The sequence below is a fragment of the Trachypithecus francoisi genome, unplaced genomic scaffold (genome assembly GCF_009764315.1).
Source record: "Trachypithecus francoisi isolate TF-2019V2 unplaced genomic scaffold, Tfra_2.0 Lachesis_group7, whole genome shotgun sequence".
NCBI classification, from domain to species: Eukaryota; Metazoa; Chordata; class Mammalia; order Primates; family Cercopithecidae; genus Trachypithecus; species Trachypithecus francoisi.
This window is the reverse complement of record NW_022681472.1, coordinates 89,858,791-89,872,778: the sequence shown is the minus strand read 5'-3', so window position 1 is coordinate 89,872,778 and position 13,988 is coordinate 89,858,791. Positions and strand designations below refer to the sequence as shown.

The 13,988-nt window shown below is 46.5% G+C and overlaps 1 protein-coding gene across 3 annotated transcripts in view; it reads left to right on the top strand.

The window, feature by feature from the left end:
• Positions 1-922: 922 nt before the first annotated feature.
• ZFAT (zinc finger and AT-hook domain containing) overlaps positions 923-13,988 on the top strand; it is a 236,298-nt gene continuing 223,232 nt past the window's right edge. The window contains exons 1-2 of one of the 3 annotated variants that reach the window (XM_033202303.1): positions 950-1,244; positions 2,494-2,650. Coding sequence is in view for 1 of the 3 variants with exons in the window: in XM_033202302.1 (XP_033058193.1) it covers positions 1,226-1,244 (19 nt within the window). In the remaining 2 variants the exon portion in view is untranslated. Of the gene's footprint in view, positions 1,245-2,493; positions 2,651-13,988 lie in introns of all 3 variants that reach the window. The other 2 variants (XM_033202302.1, XR_004435171.1) reach the window with 2 other exon arrangements.

Here is a 13,988-nt window from a genome sequence, read left to right as displayed (position 1 = left end):
ACACCATTTTAAGTTGACTGATTTTTGAAAATGTAAACAAACAATTTAAAAAGAAAACTTTATATGACTGTGTGAAAAACGTTATCATTTGTCATAAAACAGAAAATGACCTTAGAACATGGGCCATATCAACTCATTACTCATGAAATAACTGTCAGGCTGAGTTTGTTTCTGAGGCTAAAGGGGTGACCAAGACTGACAGAGGTAAGGGAGGGAGATAATGTCACATAGGAATGGACGTTACGTAGAAAATATGAAGTGTCTTACGAGGGTTACTTTAGATGGGTTTCTAGGGGTGAGGGTTAGGGGTTGGAAGATGTCATTTGAGTCGAGGACTACAGTGTTGGAGCTAAACACCTTAACATCAAAACCAAAAACAAGGTCATTAAATTTCCACCAGACTCAGCAGCCTGCTGAAGGCTGCGCCACAAGCAGAGAAATGAATGAGCGAGTGTTGGAGGCGCACACACCTAGCGCAGACTTGTTGCGGGACAAAAAGAGACGTGAGGAAGTCGCCATGTCACGTGTGATCTTACGCTGCTCAGTGCTCTGTAGCCCCTAAAACCCAGCCGGGTGGCCCAAAAGAAAGCACCCCACGCTTCAGGAAACGCCGCAGCTTCCAGCGGGATGCAGGTTGGGAGCACCCCGATGGACACATCAGTAAACTGAGAGCAAGAAAAGTTAATTCGCTGCCCCAAATTAGGTAGTGAGAGGTAGCGCTGCGACACGAAGCGTGCCCAGAACTCTCCTTCCACGCCCAGCCCAGCAGCCCCACATGCCGCGGGTCTAAGGTCGCCTTGGCAAAGGCCAGGCAAAACCGCCAGACTCCAGATCTCGAGATCCTTGCTCCGGCCCTCCCGAGGGCCCCTCCCTGGGCGTGGCTCAAAACGAGGCGCGGCGGATCCGCGGAGCAGGATAAAAAACACGGCCTTCGGCTGCGAGCATGCGCGTTAGCTCGGCCCTGCCGGGCCGCGCTCGGCGCCGGGGGAGGGTCACCCGAGGCGGACGTCCGCTACGCAGGCGTCTGCGCCCCGTGGGGAGGAGGGCGAAGACTCCATCCGCCATGTTGGATGCCGCAGATTCGCCATAACCCCGCTGGCTCTTTTCTTAAAAAAATAAAAATAAAAAGCGAAGCGTCAGCAGGGCGCCCCGCCTCCTCGGTCGGCACGGGAGGGGGCCCAGAAGAGCCCGAGGCTTTTTTTTCCTCCGCGGTGGGGGCGTTGCCATGGAGACGCGGGCGGCAGGTGAGCCGGGCTGGGGGTTGGGGTGAGACTGGGTGGGGGTGGGGCGCGGCGCGGCGCGGCGCGGCGCGGCGCGCGGGAAGCCGTTTCGAGCGTCGAGTCGGGAAGCAGCGCGCCGGCCGCGGAGGGATCCGGGTCTGGGGAGGAGAGCGAACGTAGTTGCGTCCTGCGGCTCACGTTCAGTCGCTGGGGTATCCCGCCGCAGAAAAATGAAAAGCAAGAAGGGAGCTAGTGGAAGAACACGCGCCCGGCCGTTTCCACGGCAATGGGTGGCGTCGGGGCGCGCGCTAGTGGCGGAACGCAGTGGGCGCGAGGTTCGAATCCCGGCGGTGCCAGGTCTTTGAGTGGACCTTGGCGGATCTTCCTTCTTGCCTGGTCTCAGATTCCTCCTCGGCGAAATGAGTACCTCCTGCAGGCTACCCGGCCGCCGGCTGGACCTGATTGACAGATCTTCCACTTGACACCCGGTGCAAGTCTTTTAACCTTGAGCTTGGGGTCCTTCACCTGTAATTACTACAAGCTTCCACATTTGGGCACTGACTTAACACATTTTGCTGCTCAGCTCTCTTAGAACTCTAATTTGTAGGTCATTTATTATGAGGAACAGAAGTTCAGAGAGGTCAACATCACACATTTTAAAAACGATAGAACTGGGGCTTTAAAAATTAACTTCCTCCAACTTGGGCTAAAATCCAAACTCCTGCGTGCTCGCCTGACTTGTACCTCTGTCTTCTTAGAATAGGGTTTGGCTCATGTAAGTGTTCAGTATATACTTAGTGAATGAAAGAACGAACGCGCTAACTGATCACGCCTGCCCATCGGTCTGGCTTTTTTTTTTTGTTGAGCCCAAGTGACCTTTTGGAGATGCAAACATCGTGTCACTGGGACTTACCCTGCACAGCTGCCTCTCTCCAGTTGTATGTTCTGAGCCTACCAGTTCATCTACCGAAACATCTGTAGTGTGTGTCCCCATGCTGAAGGAAGTGGCGTGTCACTACCTCTAACCCCCAGGGTCGGGTTAACCCCCTTTCCTGACTTTAGTTCAAATAACAGCTTTGCAAGGAGTCCTTCTGCACGCCAGGCAGGGGTAAAGAGCGGTGCCAGTCGTAGTCCTGCCTCCACCTGCTGCGGTGCTAGATGTGGGAGAATGTGTCCTGGAGTGACAGAGTGGGCCCAGAGCCGAGTATTGGGTCAGGAGACCCGAACTATATCAGGCATGCTTTTTTAAATTTAATTTTTTTAATCTTTTGAGGCGGAGTCTCGCACTATCACTCAGGCCGGGGTGCGATGGCGCAATCTCCGGTCACTGCAACCTCTGCCTCCTGAACTCAAGTGAACCTCCCACCTCAGCCTCCCAAGTACCTGTGACCACAGGTGCGCTGATGAGCTGTGGTGCCCAGCTAATTCAGGTATGCTATCTTATGTTAGCCTAAAATGAGCACTGGAGAGACCTACTCTCCAAATACAGGTTGAGCATCCCTAATCCAAAAATCCGAACTCGGAAATGCTCCAAAGTCTGAAACTTTTGAGCACTGACATGAGGCCACAGTGGAAAATTTTCTATCTGACCTCGTGAAGGTTCTCAGTAGAAATGCAGTTGCATAACTGGGCGCAGTAGCTCACGCCTGTAATCCCAGCACTCTAGGAGTTTGAGTCGGGAGGGTCGATTGAGTCCAGGAGTTCAAGACCAGCCTGGGCAGTGTAGTGAAAACCCCATCTCTCTTTTTCTCAACAAAACAAAACAAAACAACAAACAGTTACACAACTGTAAAGACGATGCTGTTAACATTCAGAAAGAAATGCAGGCTGAACAGCAGACTTAAAGCCAGCCATTGTTTATCATTCTGTTGTTTAGCAGCTGACAGATGTGTTCTGGTGATGGTGCTGTGCTGCTTAGGTACCTTGAACACCTTGTTTTTCACTGTATTAATGGTGTGTCATATTTTTTACTGGTAAGGACTTCTGTGTAAATAAATGTAAGAAAGTGATCATCTTATTGGTAGCATAGAAATTGAGAGTCAGGAATGGTGGCGATGCCAGACAACCACATGTTGCCCATATGCGTGGCTGAAATGGTGACACGTTTGCTTTCTGATGGTTCATTGTACACTAACTTTGTTTCATAATCAAAATTAAAAATATTGTAAAATTACCTTCAGACTGTGTGTATAAGGTGTTCATCAAACATAAATACATTTCATATTTAGACTTGGGTCCCATCCTCAGGTTATCTCACTATATATATGCAAATATTCCAAAATCCAAAAACATCTGGAATTCTGTAACTTCGGGTCCCAAGCATTTTGGATATGGGATCCTGAAACAGTGGTTTATTTGGGAATAACAGGGGATTGCAATTTAGATACGTGCGCTATGCTGGATCATAGGCACATCCAAAGAAGTTGGGGCAAGTGGAAACTTTTAAAGACCGAAGAAGGGAAGTCCACCTAAGCGGTTTTGAAACAAAGACCATTGGTTTTAGAGGCTTATTGCAGGAGTTGGCATTAGTCCATTGGAGACAGGTGCACCGGGCAAGTGTCTTGTGCAAGCAACAGGCTGTAAGGAATTCCTGACGTAGTTCCTGTCATAGGCAATACTTGCACGAGGACCCTTCCTTCATATCCTCTGCCTCCATTTTGTTTAAGAGTTTCACATGAGTGACTCCATTTTGATAAACGTGAACTATCTTCTCGATTGGTACCTTCCTCCTCCCACGTTGTTGCTTGTGTAGAGAGAATGAGTTGTCCATTTCTCCACTTCTGGAATTTACCCAAGAGTTTTAAAGAAGAACCCTGGACGTATGTTGAAGTTGCCTTCAATTTCCAACTGTACCAAATGAGAAAAGATCATATTTTAAAACGTGTTACTGTCAACTCATGGTCAGCTAATTTCTGAAAAGAGTTTCCTGTTTTGGTTAATTTAGGAAAGGGAATACCATGAATGATAACGAGGTGGAGTTGCATGTGGTCTACAGAGCACAGCTGTAGGTGGCAAATGAGCTGAGATGGTCATTGTGTGAATTGGAGCCCTGTTTCCACAGTGCTCCCTTCTCAGTGGGCTTCTCCTTTGCCTCCGGTGAAAGGGTTCCTGTTTCTTGTCTCCCCATACCTTGCAATTTACATAACTTTTCAAAGATAGCTATCGTTAAGTAGAATTAAGCTCTTGCCTAGAGCGAGGGCAGTCAGGAATCAGATATATTAAAAAGTCTCCTTAATTGCATTTCCTTTTATAGATAGTTTCAAGCATACAGCCTCTGAAAAGTTCTGCACCAAGATGGGTTGATTATGTAGAAGAGATTTAGTCTAGAGTTAAGTTTTCCCTCTCTTCTCAGCTGTTTACCCGGTTAAACTTTCACTGTTCTTGCAGTTTCTCAAGGACAGGCATCAACTTTAAGGGCTGGAACATTTAGGAGGGTGGAAAGAGCCCGTGCTCTGGGCCCAGAGATCTGCTTCTCACCAGATTCCTGACCTAAGGGAAGTCACAGAGCCCTTCGCACCCCAGTCCCTTCATTGGCAAAGGAGACACAATCCTGCCACAGGTGGTTGCTGATGGCATTCAGGAAATGGGATTTGTCTCTTCCCTTCCCAGAACCAGACTTCCCAGTGTACAGCTCAGTACATTGTCATCCACTCGCTTCTTGAAAGCATTTGTGAATGGAAAGGCAGAGCCTCCCAGACTCAGGTCATCCTGCCACATCAGCCTCCCGAATAGCTGGGACTACAGGGGTGCACCACAACACCTGGCTAATTTTTGTATCTTTTTGTAGAGATGGGGTGTCATCAGGTTGACCAGGCTGGTATTGAACTCAGCCCAAGAGATCCACCCACCTCGGCCTCCCAAAGTGCTAAGATTATAGGCTTGAGTCACTGTGCCAGGCTGAGTAATTTTTTTTTAATAAGTCATTTTTTAACATAAATAAAATTAAGTTATTGACACGGAGTTTCGCTCTTTGCCCGGGTTGGAGCGCAATGGTGTGATCTTGGCTCACTGCAACCTCTGCTTTCCAGGCTCAAGCGATTCTCCTGCCTCAGCCTCTCAAGTAGCTGGGATTACAGGCATGCGCCACCATGCCCAGCTGATTTTGTATTTTTAGTAGATATGGGGTTTCACCATGTTGGTCAGGCTGGTTTCTGACTCCTGACCTCAGGTGATCCGCCTGTCTCAGCCTCCCAAAGTGTCGGGATTACAGATGTGAGCCACTGTGCCTGGCTGAGTAATTTTTTTAAAAGAGAGAGAGGCCGGGCGCGGTGGCTCAAGCCTGTAATCCCAGCACTTTGGGAGGCCGAGACGGGCGGATCACGAGGTCAGGAGATTGAGACCATCCTGGCTAACACGGTGAAACCCCGTCTCTACTAAAAAAATACAAAAAATCTAGCCGGGCGAGGTGGCGGGTGCCTGTAGTCCCAGCTACTCAGGAGGCTGAGGCAGGAGAATGGCGTGAACCCGGGAGGCGGAGCTTGCAGTGAGCTGAGATCCGGCCACTGCACTCCAGCCTGTGCCACAGAGCCAGACTCCGTCTCAAAAAAAAAAAAGAGAGAGAGAGAGAGAAAAGCAGAGCAAAGCAAAATAGACATTTTAAACATCTTACAGATTTAACGTTGCCTCCTTTTTTTTCAAGGAACACAAAATATATAGATAATTGAGTTTGCTTATAAAGATAATGTTTGGCATATTAATAGAAAAACAGGGACTTAAAATTGGGTGACATTTTCTTTTTTTAAATTAAAAAAGCTAACTTGACAAATTATATTTGTTTATGGGGTATAATGTGATGTTATGACTTATGAGTATTATGTGGAATAATTAAATCAAGTGAATTAACATATCCATCACCTCAAATAGTTATCATTTTGTGGTAAGTAAACATTTAAAATGTACTCTTAGCGAATTCAAAATGTACATTATTACTGTATTCACCATGCTGTGCAAGATGTCTCAAAGAAAAAAACTATTCCTCTTGTCTAATTGAGGCTTTGTACCCTTTGATCATCGTTTTCTCCTGCACCCTCAGGCTCTAGTACCCACTATTCTACTCTCTGCTTCTTTGAGCTCCACTGTTTTAGAGTTCACATGTAAGAGAAAACGTGCAGTGTTTGTCCTTCTGTGCTGGCTTATTTTACGTGGCACAGTGTTCTCCAGTTTCATCGACGTTGTCACAAATGACAACATTTCTTTTTTACAGCTGAATAATATTCCACTGTGTATATGTCCCACATTAAAAAAATCATTCACGTGTTGTTGGCCACTGAGGCCGATTCCATACTTGGCTATCGTGAATGGCACTACAGTGAACATGGTTCAGTCATCCCTTTCAATATACTGGTTTAAAATCTTTTGAGTTCTTTTAAATCAAGTAATACATGGAGCTGCAAAAGGTGGAACTCTGGAATCGGGTGCCTTTGTGTTCAACACAGTCAGATCAAGGCAGGATGGGTGGGGTAGGGACCTGGCCTCAAAGGATGCCAGTGGAAACTGCAGGTTGTCCGAATAGGAAAGGGGCAGCATCCCATAGTGGGCAGTGGGGGAAAAGAGGACCAGCTCAGCCATGGGACCTGGAGCCAAGGACCAGGAGAGCTTGGGGTGTCCTGGTATCTCTGGAGGGCATTTTAATTCAGCCCCAAGGCTCCTTGTAGGGCCCTAACTGGCTTCCTTCTTAGTGTTAGATATTCTCCTTGGTTCCCTGCTGGTGGGCTTCTTCTTCAGGAGTTGCTACCATTTCTCTTCCCCTTAGGGTTATTATTATTGCTTATTATTATTATTATATTATTATTATTTTACTATCAAGCTGGTCATCAGTTTACCTAGATGTTTATGCCAAACTTTGTGCTGTTTGCTAGGGATGCAAAGTCCAATATGACATGTTCTTCCCTCTTGAGGACTTCATGCAGTCCTGGCAGTGGAAAACGGATTCCTTTAGGAACGGGGCTAGGTGCTGTGATGGAAGTAAGCCTTGAGTATTGAGGGCTTCACAGTGGGTGCATCTACCCCAGCCCGAGGGATTGTGGGAAGGCTTCCTGAAGGAGGAGATGTGTTGAGCTGGGTCTTGTGGGGTGAGCAGAGGTGCCCTGTAGAAAGAAGGGACAGCTGGTGCAGTGACACAGGTGTGGCCCACCCTTTGTGACCAGGTGAGTACTGAGCTTGGGGAGGGGCATGGGGTGCTGGAGGTCTGTGATGAAGGGCCTTTGAGTAGTGGGAAGCTGTTAGGACTTTATTTTGGAAACTTTGAGGGACAGAAAGATAACAAGGCTGGCGGATTGGCCTTTCAGAAAGAAAGATCTCTGGCAGCTGCCAAGAGACAGGTTTTTTTTTGTATGTGTGTACTATATACTGAAATACATAGACCTTAAGTGTAGAGTTTGACCACTCACATAACTCACACTCCTAACAATATTCAGAACTTTTTCATCAGCCCAGAAAGTTTTCTCTTGTGCCTTACTGTCCCATCCCTGCTCCTCACCCCAAGCAACCACTAGTCTTTTTGTTTGTTTGTTTCTGAGATGGAGTCTTGCTCTTGTTGCCCAGGGTGGAGGGCAATGGCGTGATCTCGGCTCACTGCAACCTCCGCCTCCTGGGTTCCAGCAATTCTCCTGTCTCAGCCTCCCGAGTAGCTGGGATTACAGGGAGATACCACTACACCTGGGTAATTTCTGTATTTTTAGTAGAGACGGGGTTTCACCATGTTGGCTAGGCTGGTCTCGAACTTCTGACCTCAAGTGATTTGCCCACCTCGGTCTCCCAAAGCGCTGGGGATTACAGGCGTGAGCCACCGTGCCTGGCCACAATCACTAGTCTTGATGTCACCATAGATGAATTTCTTCTTCTGTAGAACATCATGTAATTCTCTTGTGTCTGGTTTCCTTTATTCAGCACAGAACTTCTGAGACTCAGTAGTTTGTTTCTTTCTGTTGCGTGGATACAGCCACAGTCTATTTCCAGTTTTTCATTATGGGGAATAAAGCTGCAGTGAATGTTCCTGTACAAGCCTTTTTGTGAATATTTATTTTCATTTCTTTTGGGTGAATAAGTACATAGGAGTGGAATTTCTGGGTATAGTGATGTTTAACTTTTTAAGAAACTTCCAAATAGCTTTCCAGAGTCGTTTGCGTCATTTTACGTTCCCATCAGCAATGTCAGAGAACTCTGCTTGCTCTCTGTCCTCACCAGCATTTGGTATTGTTAGTCTTTCATTTTGCCTTCTCTGGAGGATATGCAGTGGCATCCCCCTTAATTTTCATTTGCCTGATGACCAATGATGTTGAACATTTTTTCTTGTGCTTATTGGCCATTTGTGTCATCTTTAGAGAAATGTCTATTCAAGTCTTTGGCCTATTTTAATAAATTGGGGACTGGGTGTGGTGGCTCATGCCTTCAATCTCAGCATTTTGGAAGTCTGAGGTGGGAGGATTGCTTGAGGCCAGGAGTTCAAGAACATCCTTGGCAACATAGTGAGACCCCACCTCTACACACAAAAAAAGCTGGGCATGGTGGTGGATGCCTTTGGTCCCAGCTTATCAGGAGGCTGAGGTGGGAGGATCGTTTGAGCCCAGGAGTTCAAGGCTTCAGTGAGCTGTGAACATGCCACTGCGCTCTAGCCTGGGCCTCAGTGAAACAGTTTCTCTAAAAATAAACAAATAGGCAAGCAAATACATAAATAGGATTTATTGTCTTCTTGTTGCTGGAATGTAAGAGTTCTTTATATATTCTGGATGTTTGTCTTTTGTTGTATATATATGTGTGTGTGTGTTTGCGTGTGTATGTTGTGAACATTTTCTCCCAATTTCTGCTCACTTATTTGTCTTTTATCTTTTGATGAACGGAAGTTTGTAATTTTATTGGAGTTTTATTTGCCATTATTTTTACATTTATAGGAGGTGCTTTTTGTATCTTCTCTTAAGAAATGTTTTCCTACTTTAAGGTCACAAAGACAGTCTCCTAAGTTTTTTTTTTTTTTAAGGTTTATATTTCTTGCTTTTATTAGGTCTATTATCCATCTCTAATAAGTTTGTGTATGGTATGAAGTAGGGATGGAGAATGTTTTTTTTCCTGCATGTGGATGCCCAGTTTTTCTAGCCTTGTTTGTTAGAAGAACCTTTTCTTCCTCCATTGAATTACTTTGACTCTTTTCTTGAAAATTATGTGTCAGTTCACTCCTGAACTTTCTGGTCTGTTCCACTGCTTTATTTGTTTATTCTTTATCAGTACCACACTACTTTGATTACTACAGCTTTATAGTGATTTTTGAAGTATAAATAATAAGCAAGAGAACACTTTTTGGAGGGACAAAAATGCAGGCAGGAGAGTTTCTTTAGGTGCTGTCCTAGTGCAATCCCAGCTGTAGGGATGAGGAGGGACAGATTTAGAGAAATAGTTCAGAGAGAAAGCCCCTGGGACTGGTGAGGGATTAGCTTTTACCTTAGGGACCTGCAGGCATCCCATCTGTGTTTGTTTCTAGGGAAAGGGGAATGGTAAATATAACAGGCTCAGGGACGTGAAAACTCTGCAGGCTTCCTATGTGCAGCCCTGGGTCTATAATCTTCAGTTTCCTCTTGTGGTGGTAGAGAAGCATCTTTTGAATTCTGCCTGTTTTTGTTTCTGAGTTGGTGCAAGGGACTTGTTCAGGGCTAGCCAGGTTCCAGGAAGCACCTTGGGAAGACCCTTCCTCGGGGAGAGAGCCCCACAGGGAACCAGGCTTAGGTAATGCAGGGGAAGCAGAACTGGGTGGAAGTCCTGGTCCTGCTGGCTAACAGCCCTGGGACCTTGGCAAGTATCTTGAGCCACCATTGCCTCCTATATTATATATTATATGAAAATGGTCCCCACAGACCTACTAGGTAGCATGCTCGTAGAGTTTTCATACAGGAGGATTGGGAACATACTTGGCATATGGCAGGGGACTTTACTGTTTTCCACCATCCGTCTTTTCCTTCTTTCCCTCTCCTCTCTTCCCCTTCCATTCTCCCTCTGTCAGTCTTCACCTTCTTTCCCTGAACATTTGGATCCAATCCCTCATCATGCAGTTGCAGGGGAATAAGATAGGGCCTGGTCATAATAACTGTCATTTCTGTAGACCTGCTCAGTTGGGTGCTTCACACCCATTCTTTAGTTTATTCTTCACAAAAGCTCTGCAAGGTGGGCTTATTATCTCTGCTTTGCAAGTGAGGATACAGCAGCTCAGGCTGGTCCCTGTGGCTGTCCAGCCCCACTCAATCTCTCCCTGTGCTGCTGGCCGTCTGTGCTTGCTGATGTGGTCATAAATATCTCTGAAGTGCCTGCTGTGTGTGAGGCCCTATCTGGGCTGCGTGCAGTGGCTGAGGCACCAGCTGGTAGGTGGCTCCACAGCACTACTCACATATCGTCTATGGGAATGGTTCTCCCAGGAGTTAGGCATCAAGGGGGCCTTGAGACCTTTTCTGAAGGAACTCACAGTCTGTAAGGCAGACAAAACTAATTAAAATGAGCAAAAGGTTTGAAAGATTCTTTAACAGAATAATGTATAAAAATGGTCAATAAACATATGAAAAGATGATCAACATCATTAGTTCCTAGGGAAATGCAAATTATAATCACAACGAGACACTACTACCTACCCACTGGAATGGTGAAAATTGAAAAGAATCCCAAGTGCTGATAAGGACGTGAAGCAGCTGGAACTTTGATACATCATTGGTAGGAATGCAAAATGGTACAGCTACTTTGGAAAATAGTTTGCTACCTTCTTACAATGCTGAGGGTACACTTATGTATTAGTCTGCTTTCATGCTGCTGATAAAGACATACCCGAGACTGGGTAATTTATCAAGAGAAAGAGGTTTAGCGGACTCACAGTTCCACATGGCTGTGGGGGCCTTATAATCAAGGCAGAAGGCGAAAGGCACGTTTTACTTGGGGGCAGGCAAGAGAGAATGAGAACCACGTGGAAGAGAGATGGTTCCAAGACCTGAACCATCAGGTCTCGTGAGACTTATTCACTACCACGAGAACAGTATGGGGGAAACAGCCTCCATGATTCAATTATCTCCCACTGGATTCCTCCCACAACATGTGGGAATTATGGGAGCTACAATTTAAGATGAAATTTGGGTGGAAATACAGCCAGACCATATCAACTTAGCATAAAAGGTAGCAATCCTATTCCAAGAAAAATGAAACCTATGTCTGTCTGAAGACAGGTATACACATGTTCATAGCAGCTTTATTTCTAATAACCCTGTCTTAGTCTGATTTCTGTTGCTTATAACAGAATACTTGAAGTTGGGTAATGTATAAGGAAAGGAATTTATTTCTTATAGTTCTGGAGGCTGAGAAGGCCAAGGTCAAGGGGCTGCATCTGGTGAGGGCCTTCTTGCTGGGTGGGTACTCTTTGAAGAGTCCCAAGGTGGCACAGGGTATCAATGGCAAGGGGCTGAGTTTGCTAATGTACTATGATCAGGACTCTGTTCCTCTTCTTGTAAAGCCGCCGGTTCTATTCTCATGATAACCCATTAATCCATTAACTCTTTAGTTCATTCATGAGAGCAGAGCCATCATGGTCCAATCACCTCTTAAAGGCCCCACCTCTCAACACTGCCACATTGGGGGTTAAGTTTCAACATGCGTTTTTGGAGGGAACATTGAAAGCCTAGCAAGCCCCAGACTGGAACTAGCCCAAATGCTCAACAGATGGTGCAAAGATAAACAAATTGTGATATATCCATACAAAGGAATACTACTTGGCAATGAAAAAGGATGAAAAAGTGATGCGGGCAGCAACCTGAACCAATCTCAAGGGCGTGTTAAAGAAGCCAGACACAAAAGACAACATACTTTGAGGATGGGAGAAATTAGAACCTTTGTTCACTGTTTGTTGGAACATAGAACAGTGCAGCTGCTGTGGAAAACAGTATGGAAATTTCTCAAGAAATGAAAGATAGAATTACCATGTGATTCAGCAATTTCACTTCTTGGAATATATTTTCGAAAATTGAAAGCAGAGTCTCAAAGAGATATCTGTATACCCATGTTCATAACAGCGTTATTCGTAATAGCTAAAATGTGGAAACTAAGGGATGAAAGGCTAAGCAAAATGTAGTGTATACATAGAATAGAGCATTATTCAGCCTTAAAAAGGATGGAAACCTGACATAGGCTACCACATGATGAACCTTGAGGCCATTGTGCACAGCGAAATAAGATAGTCACAAAAAGACAATTACCAAATGATTACCCTTACATGAGGTTCCTAGAGTAGTTAAATTCAAAGAGACAGAATGTAGGATGGTGGTTACCAGGAGCTGGGGGAGGAGGCGTCTGGAGTTAGTGTTTAATGGACACAGAGTTTTGGTTTTGTAAGATGAAAAAGTTCTGGTGATGGACGGTCGAGATGGTTGCACACCAGTGTGAATGTATCTAATGTCACTGAACCGTATACCTAAAAATAGTTAAGATGGTAAATTTTATGTGTATTTACCATAAACACACATTTACATGGGGGTGGGGGGTGAGGGCACTGACTGAAGAGGCGCCGGGAGCTTGGTGGGCGCCTAGGACTGGTCTGAGTCTTGACTGTGGCGATGGCGACATAACCCTGTCTCTCGATTTAAACTTATTCACTTGTACAAGGGTCCCTTGGACAGTGCTAGAAGCTTGTACAAGGTACAGCAGGAGGATCAGTGACGTGGTCACTGTCAGTCAGTTCTGCCTGGGCTGGGCGAGGGGCTCAGGAAAGCCACAAGATGATGTTTGAGCAGATTGACCAGGCCAAGGGGGCACAGCAGGGGGCAAGGCAGGAAAGCATAGCAAGCCCGACAAGGTATGCAGCCTCTGCCTCCCCCAGGACTGGCCAGAGCTCCTCTGAGGTGTGGCAGTTGCAGCCCAGAGTCCGACAGTGAACCTCCAGGTCCTTGAGCATTCTTTGTACAGGGGTCAGGTCCGAGCTGCCGAGCACTGGGGTGGAGGGAGGGGAGTGTGCTCAGCCGGCCGGCTCTCCTGCTGGAGCTGCCAGCACTCTGGCCGAGCTGTCCAGTAGCCTCTGGCTCACAAGGCCCTGCCCACGTCCTGAGTCTCTACCTCCATCAGCAGGGTCAACTCGCTGTCCATCTAGGCTGCCTTTCTCTCCTCTCCTTGGCCTTTCTTCTTGCTGAGTTGGGTGTCTGTGGGATCGATCCCCCACCCCAGAAATGTAGGCTCTGGGAAACAGCACTGGCTTTGGAGTCCTGGAGGACCTAGCTTTGCATTTTAGACCTGCAATGTGATCGTTCTTGTGACTTCTTTGAGCCTCAGTTTCCATTTCTACAAAATTGTGGCTAAACATGTCTTCATCTGAGGATTTTATTCTCTGAAGAACCAAGTCAGGTGAGGTACACACTGAACTGGCTGCTGCTCAGGAAGTGTTTTTGAGGTGATCTTGAGAGTTCTTGCTGAGCAAGGCCATGTTGAACTCAATGCCTAAGACTCCATCAGAGGCAGCTTGCGGCTTTTCAAAGTCTGTTGGGGAGCATCACTGCCTGACGATGCACAGGACTTGGAGCTGTCCTTAGCCCCACTGCTTGCATGCCACTTAGCTCCCCACGGGTGCGTGCCAGCCTTCTGCCTGAGCCGAGGCTCCTGCCCTGGTGCCTTGTCCATCCCGACAGCATGACGCTCCGCACTCACGTTCTTAACCACCAGAGAGGTTATCTGCATTCCCAGCTTCCACCGTGTCCCAGTGCTGTGTGACGTGCTCTCCAACCATTGTACTCTGCCAGCGTAACTGCAGTTCTCTGATGTTGG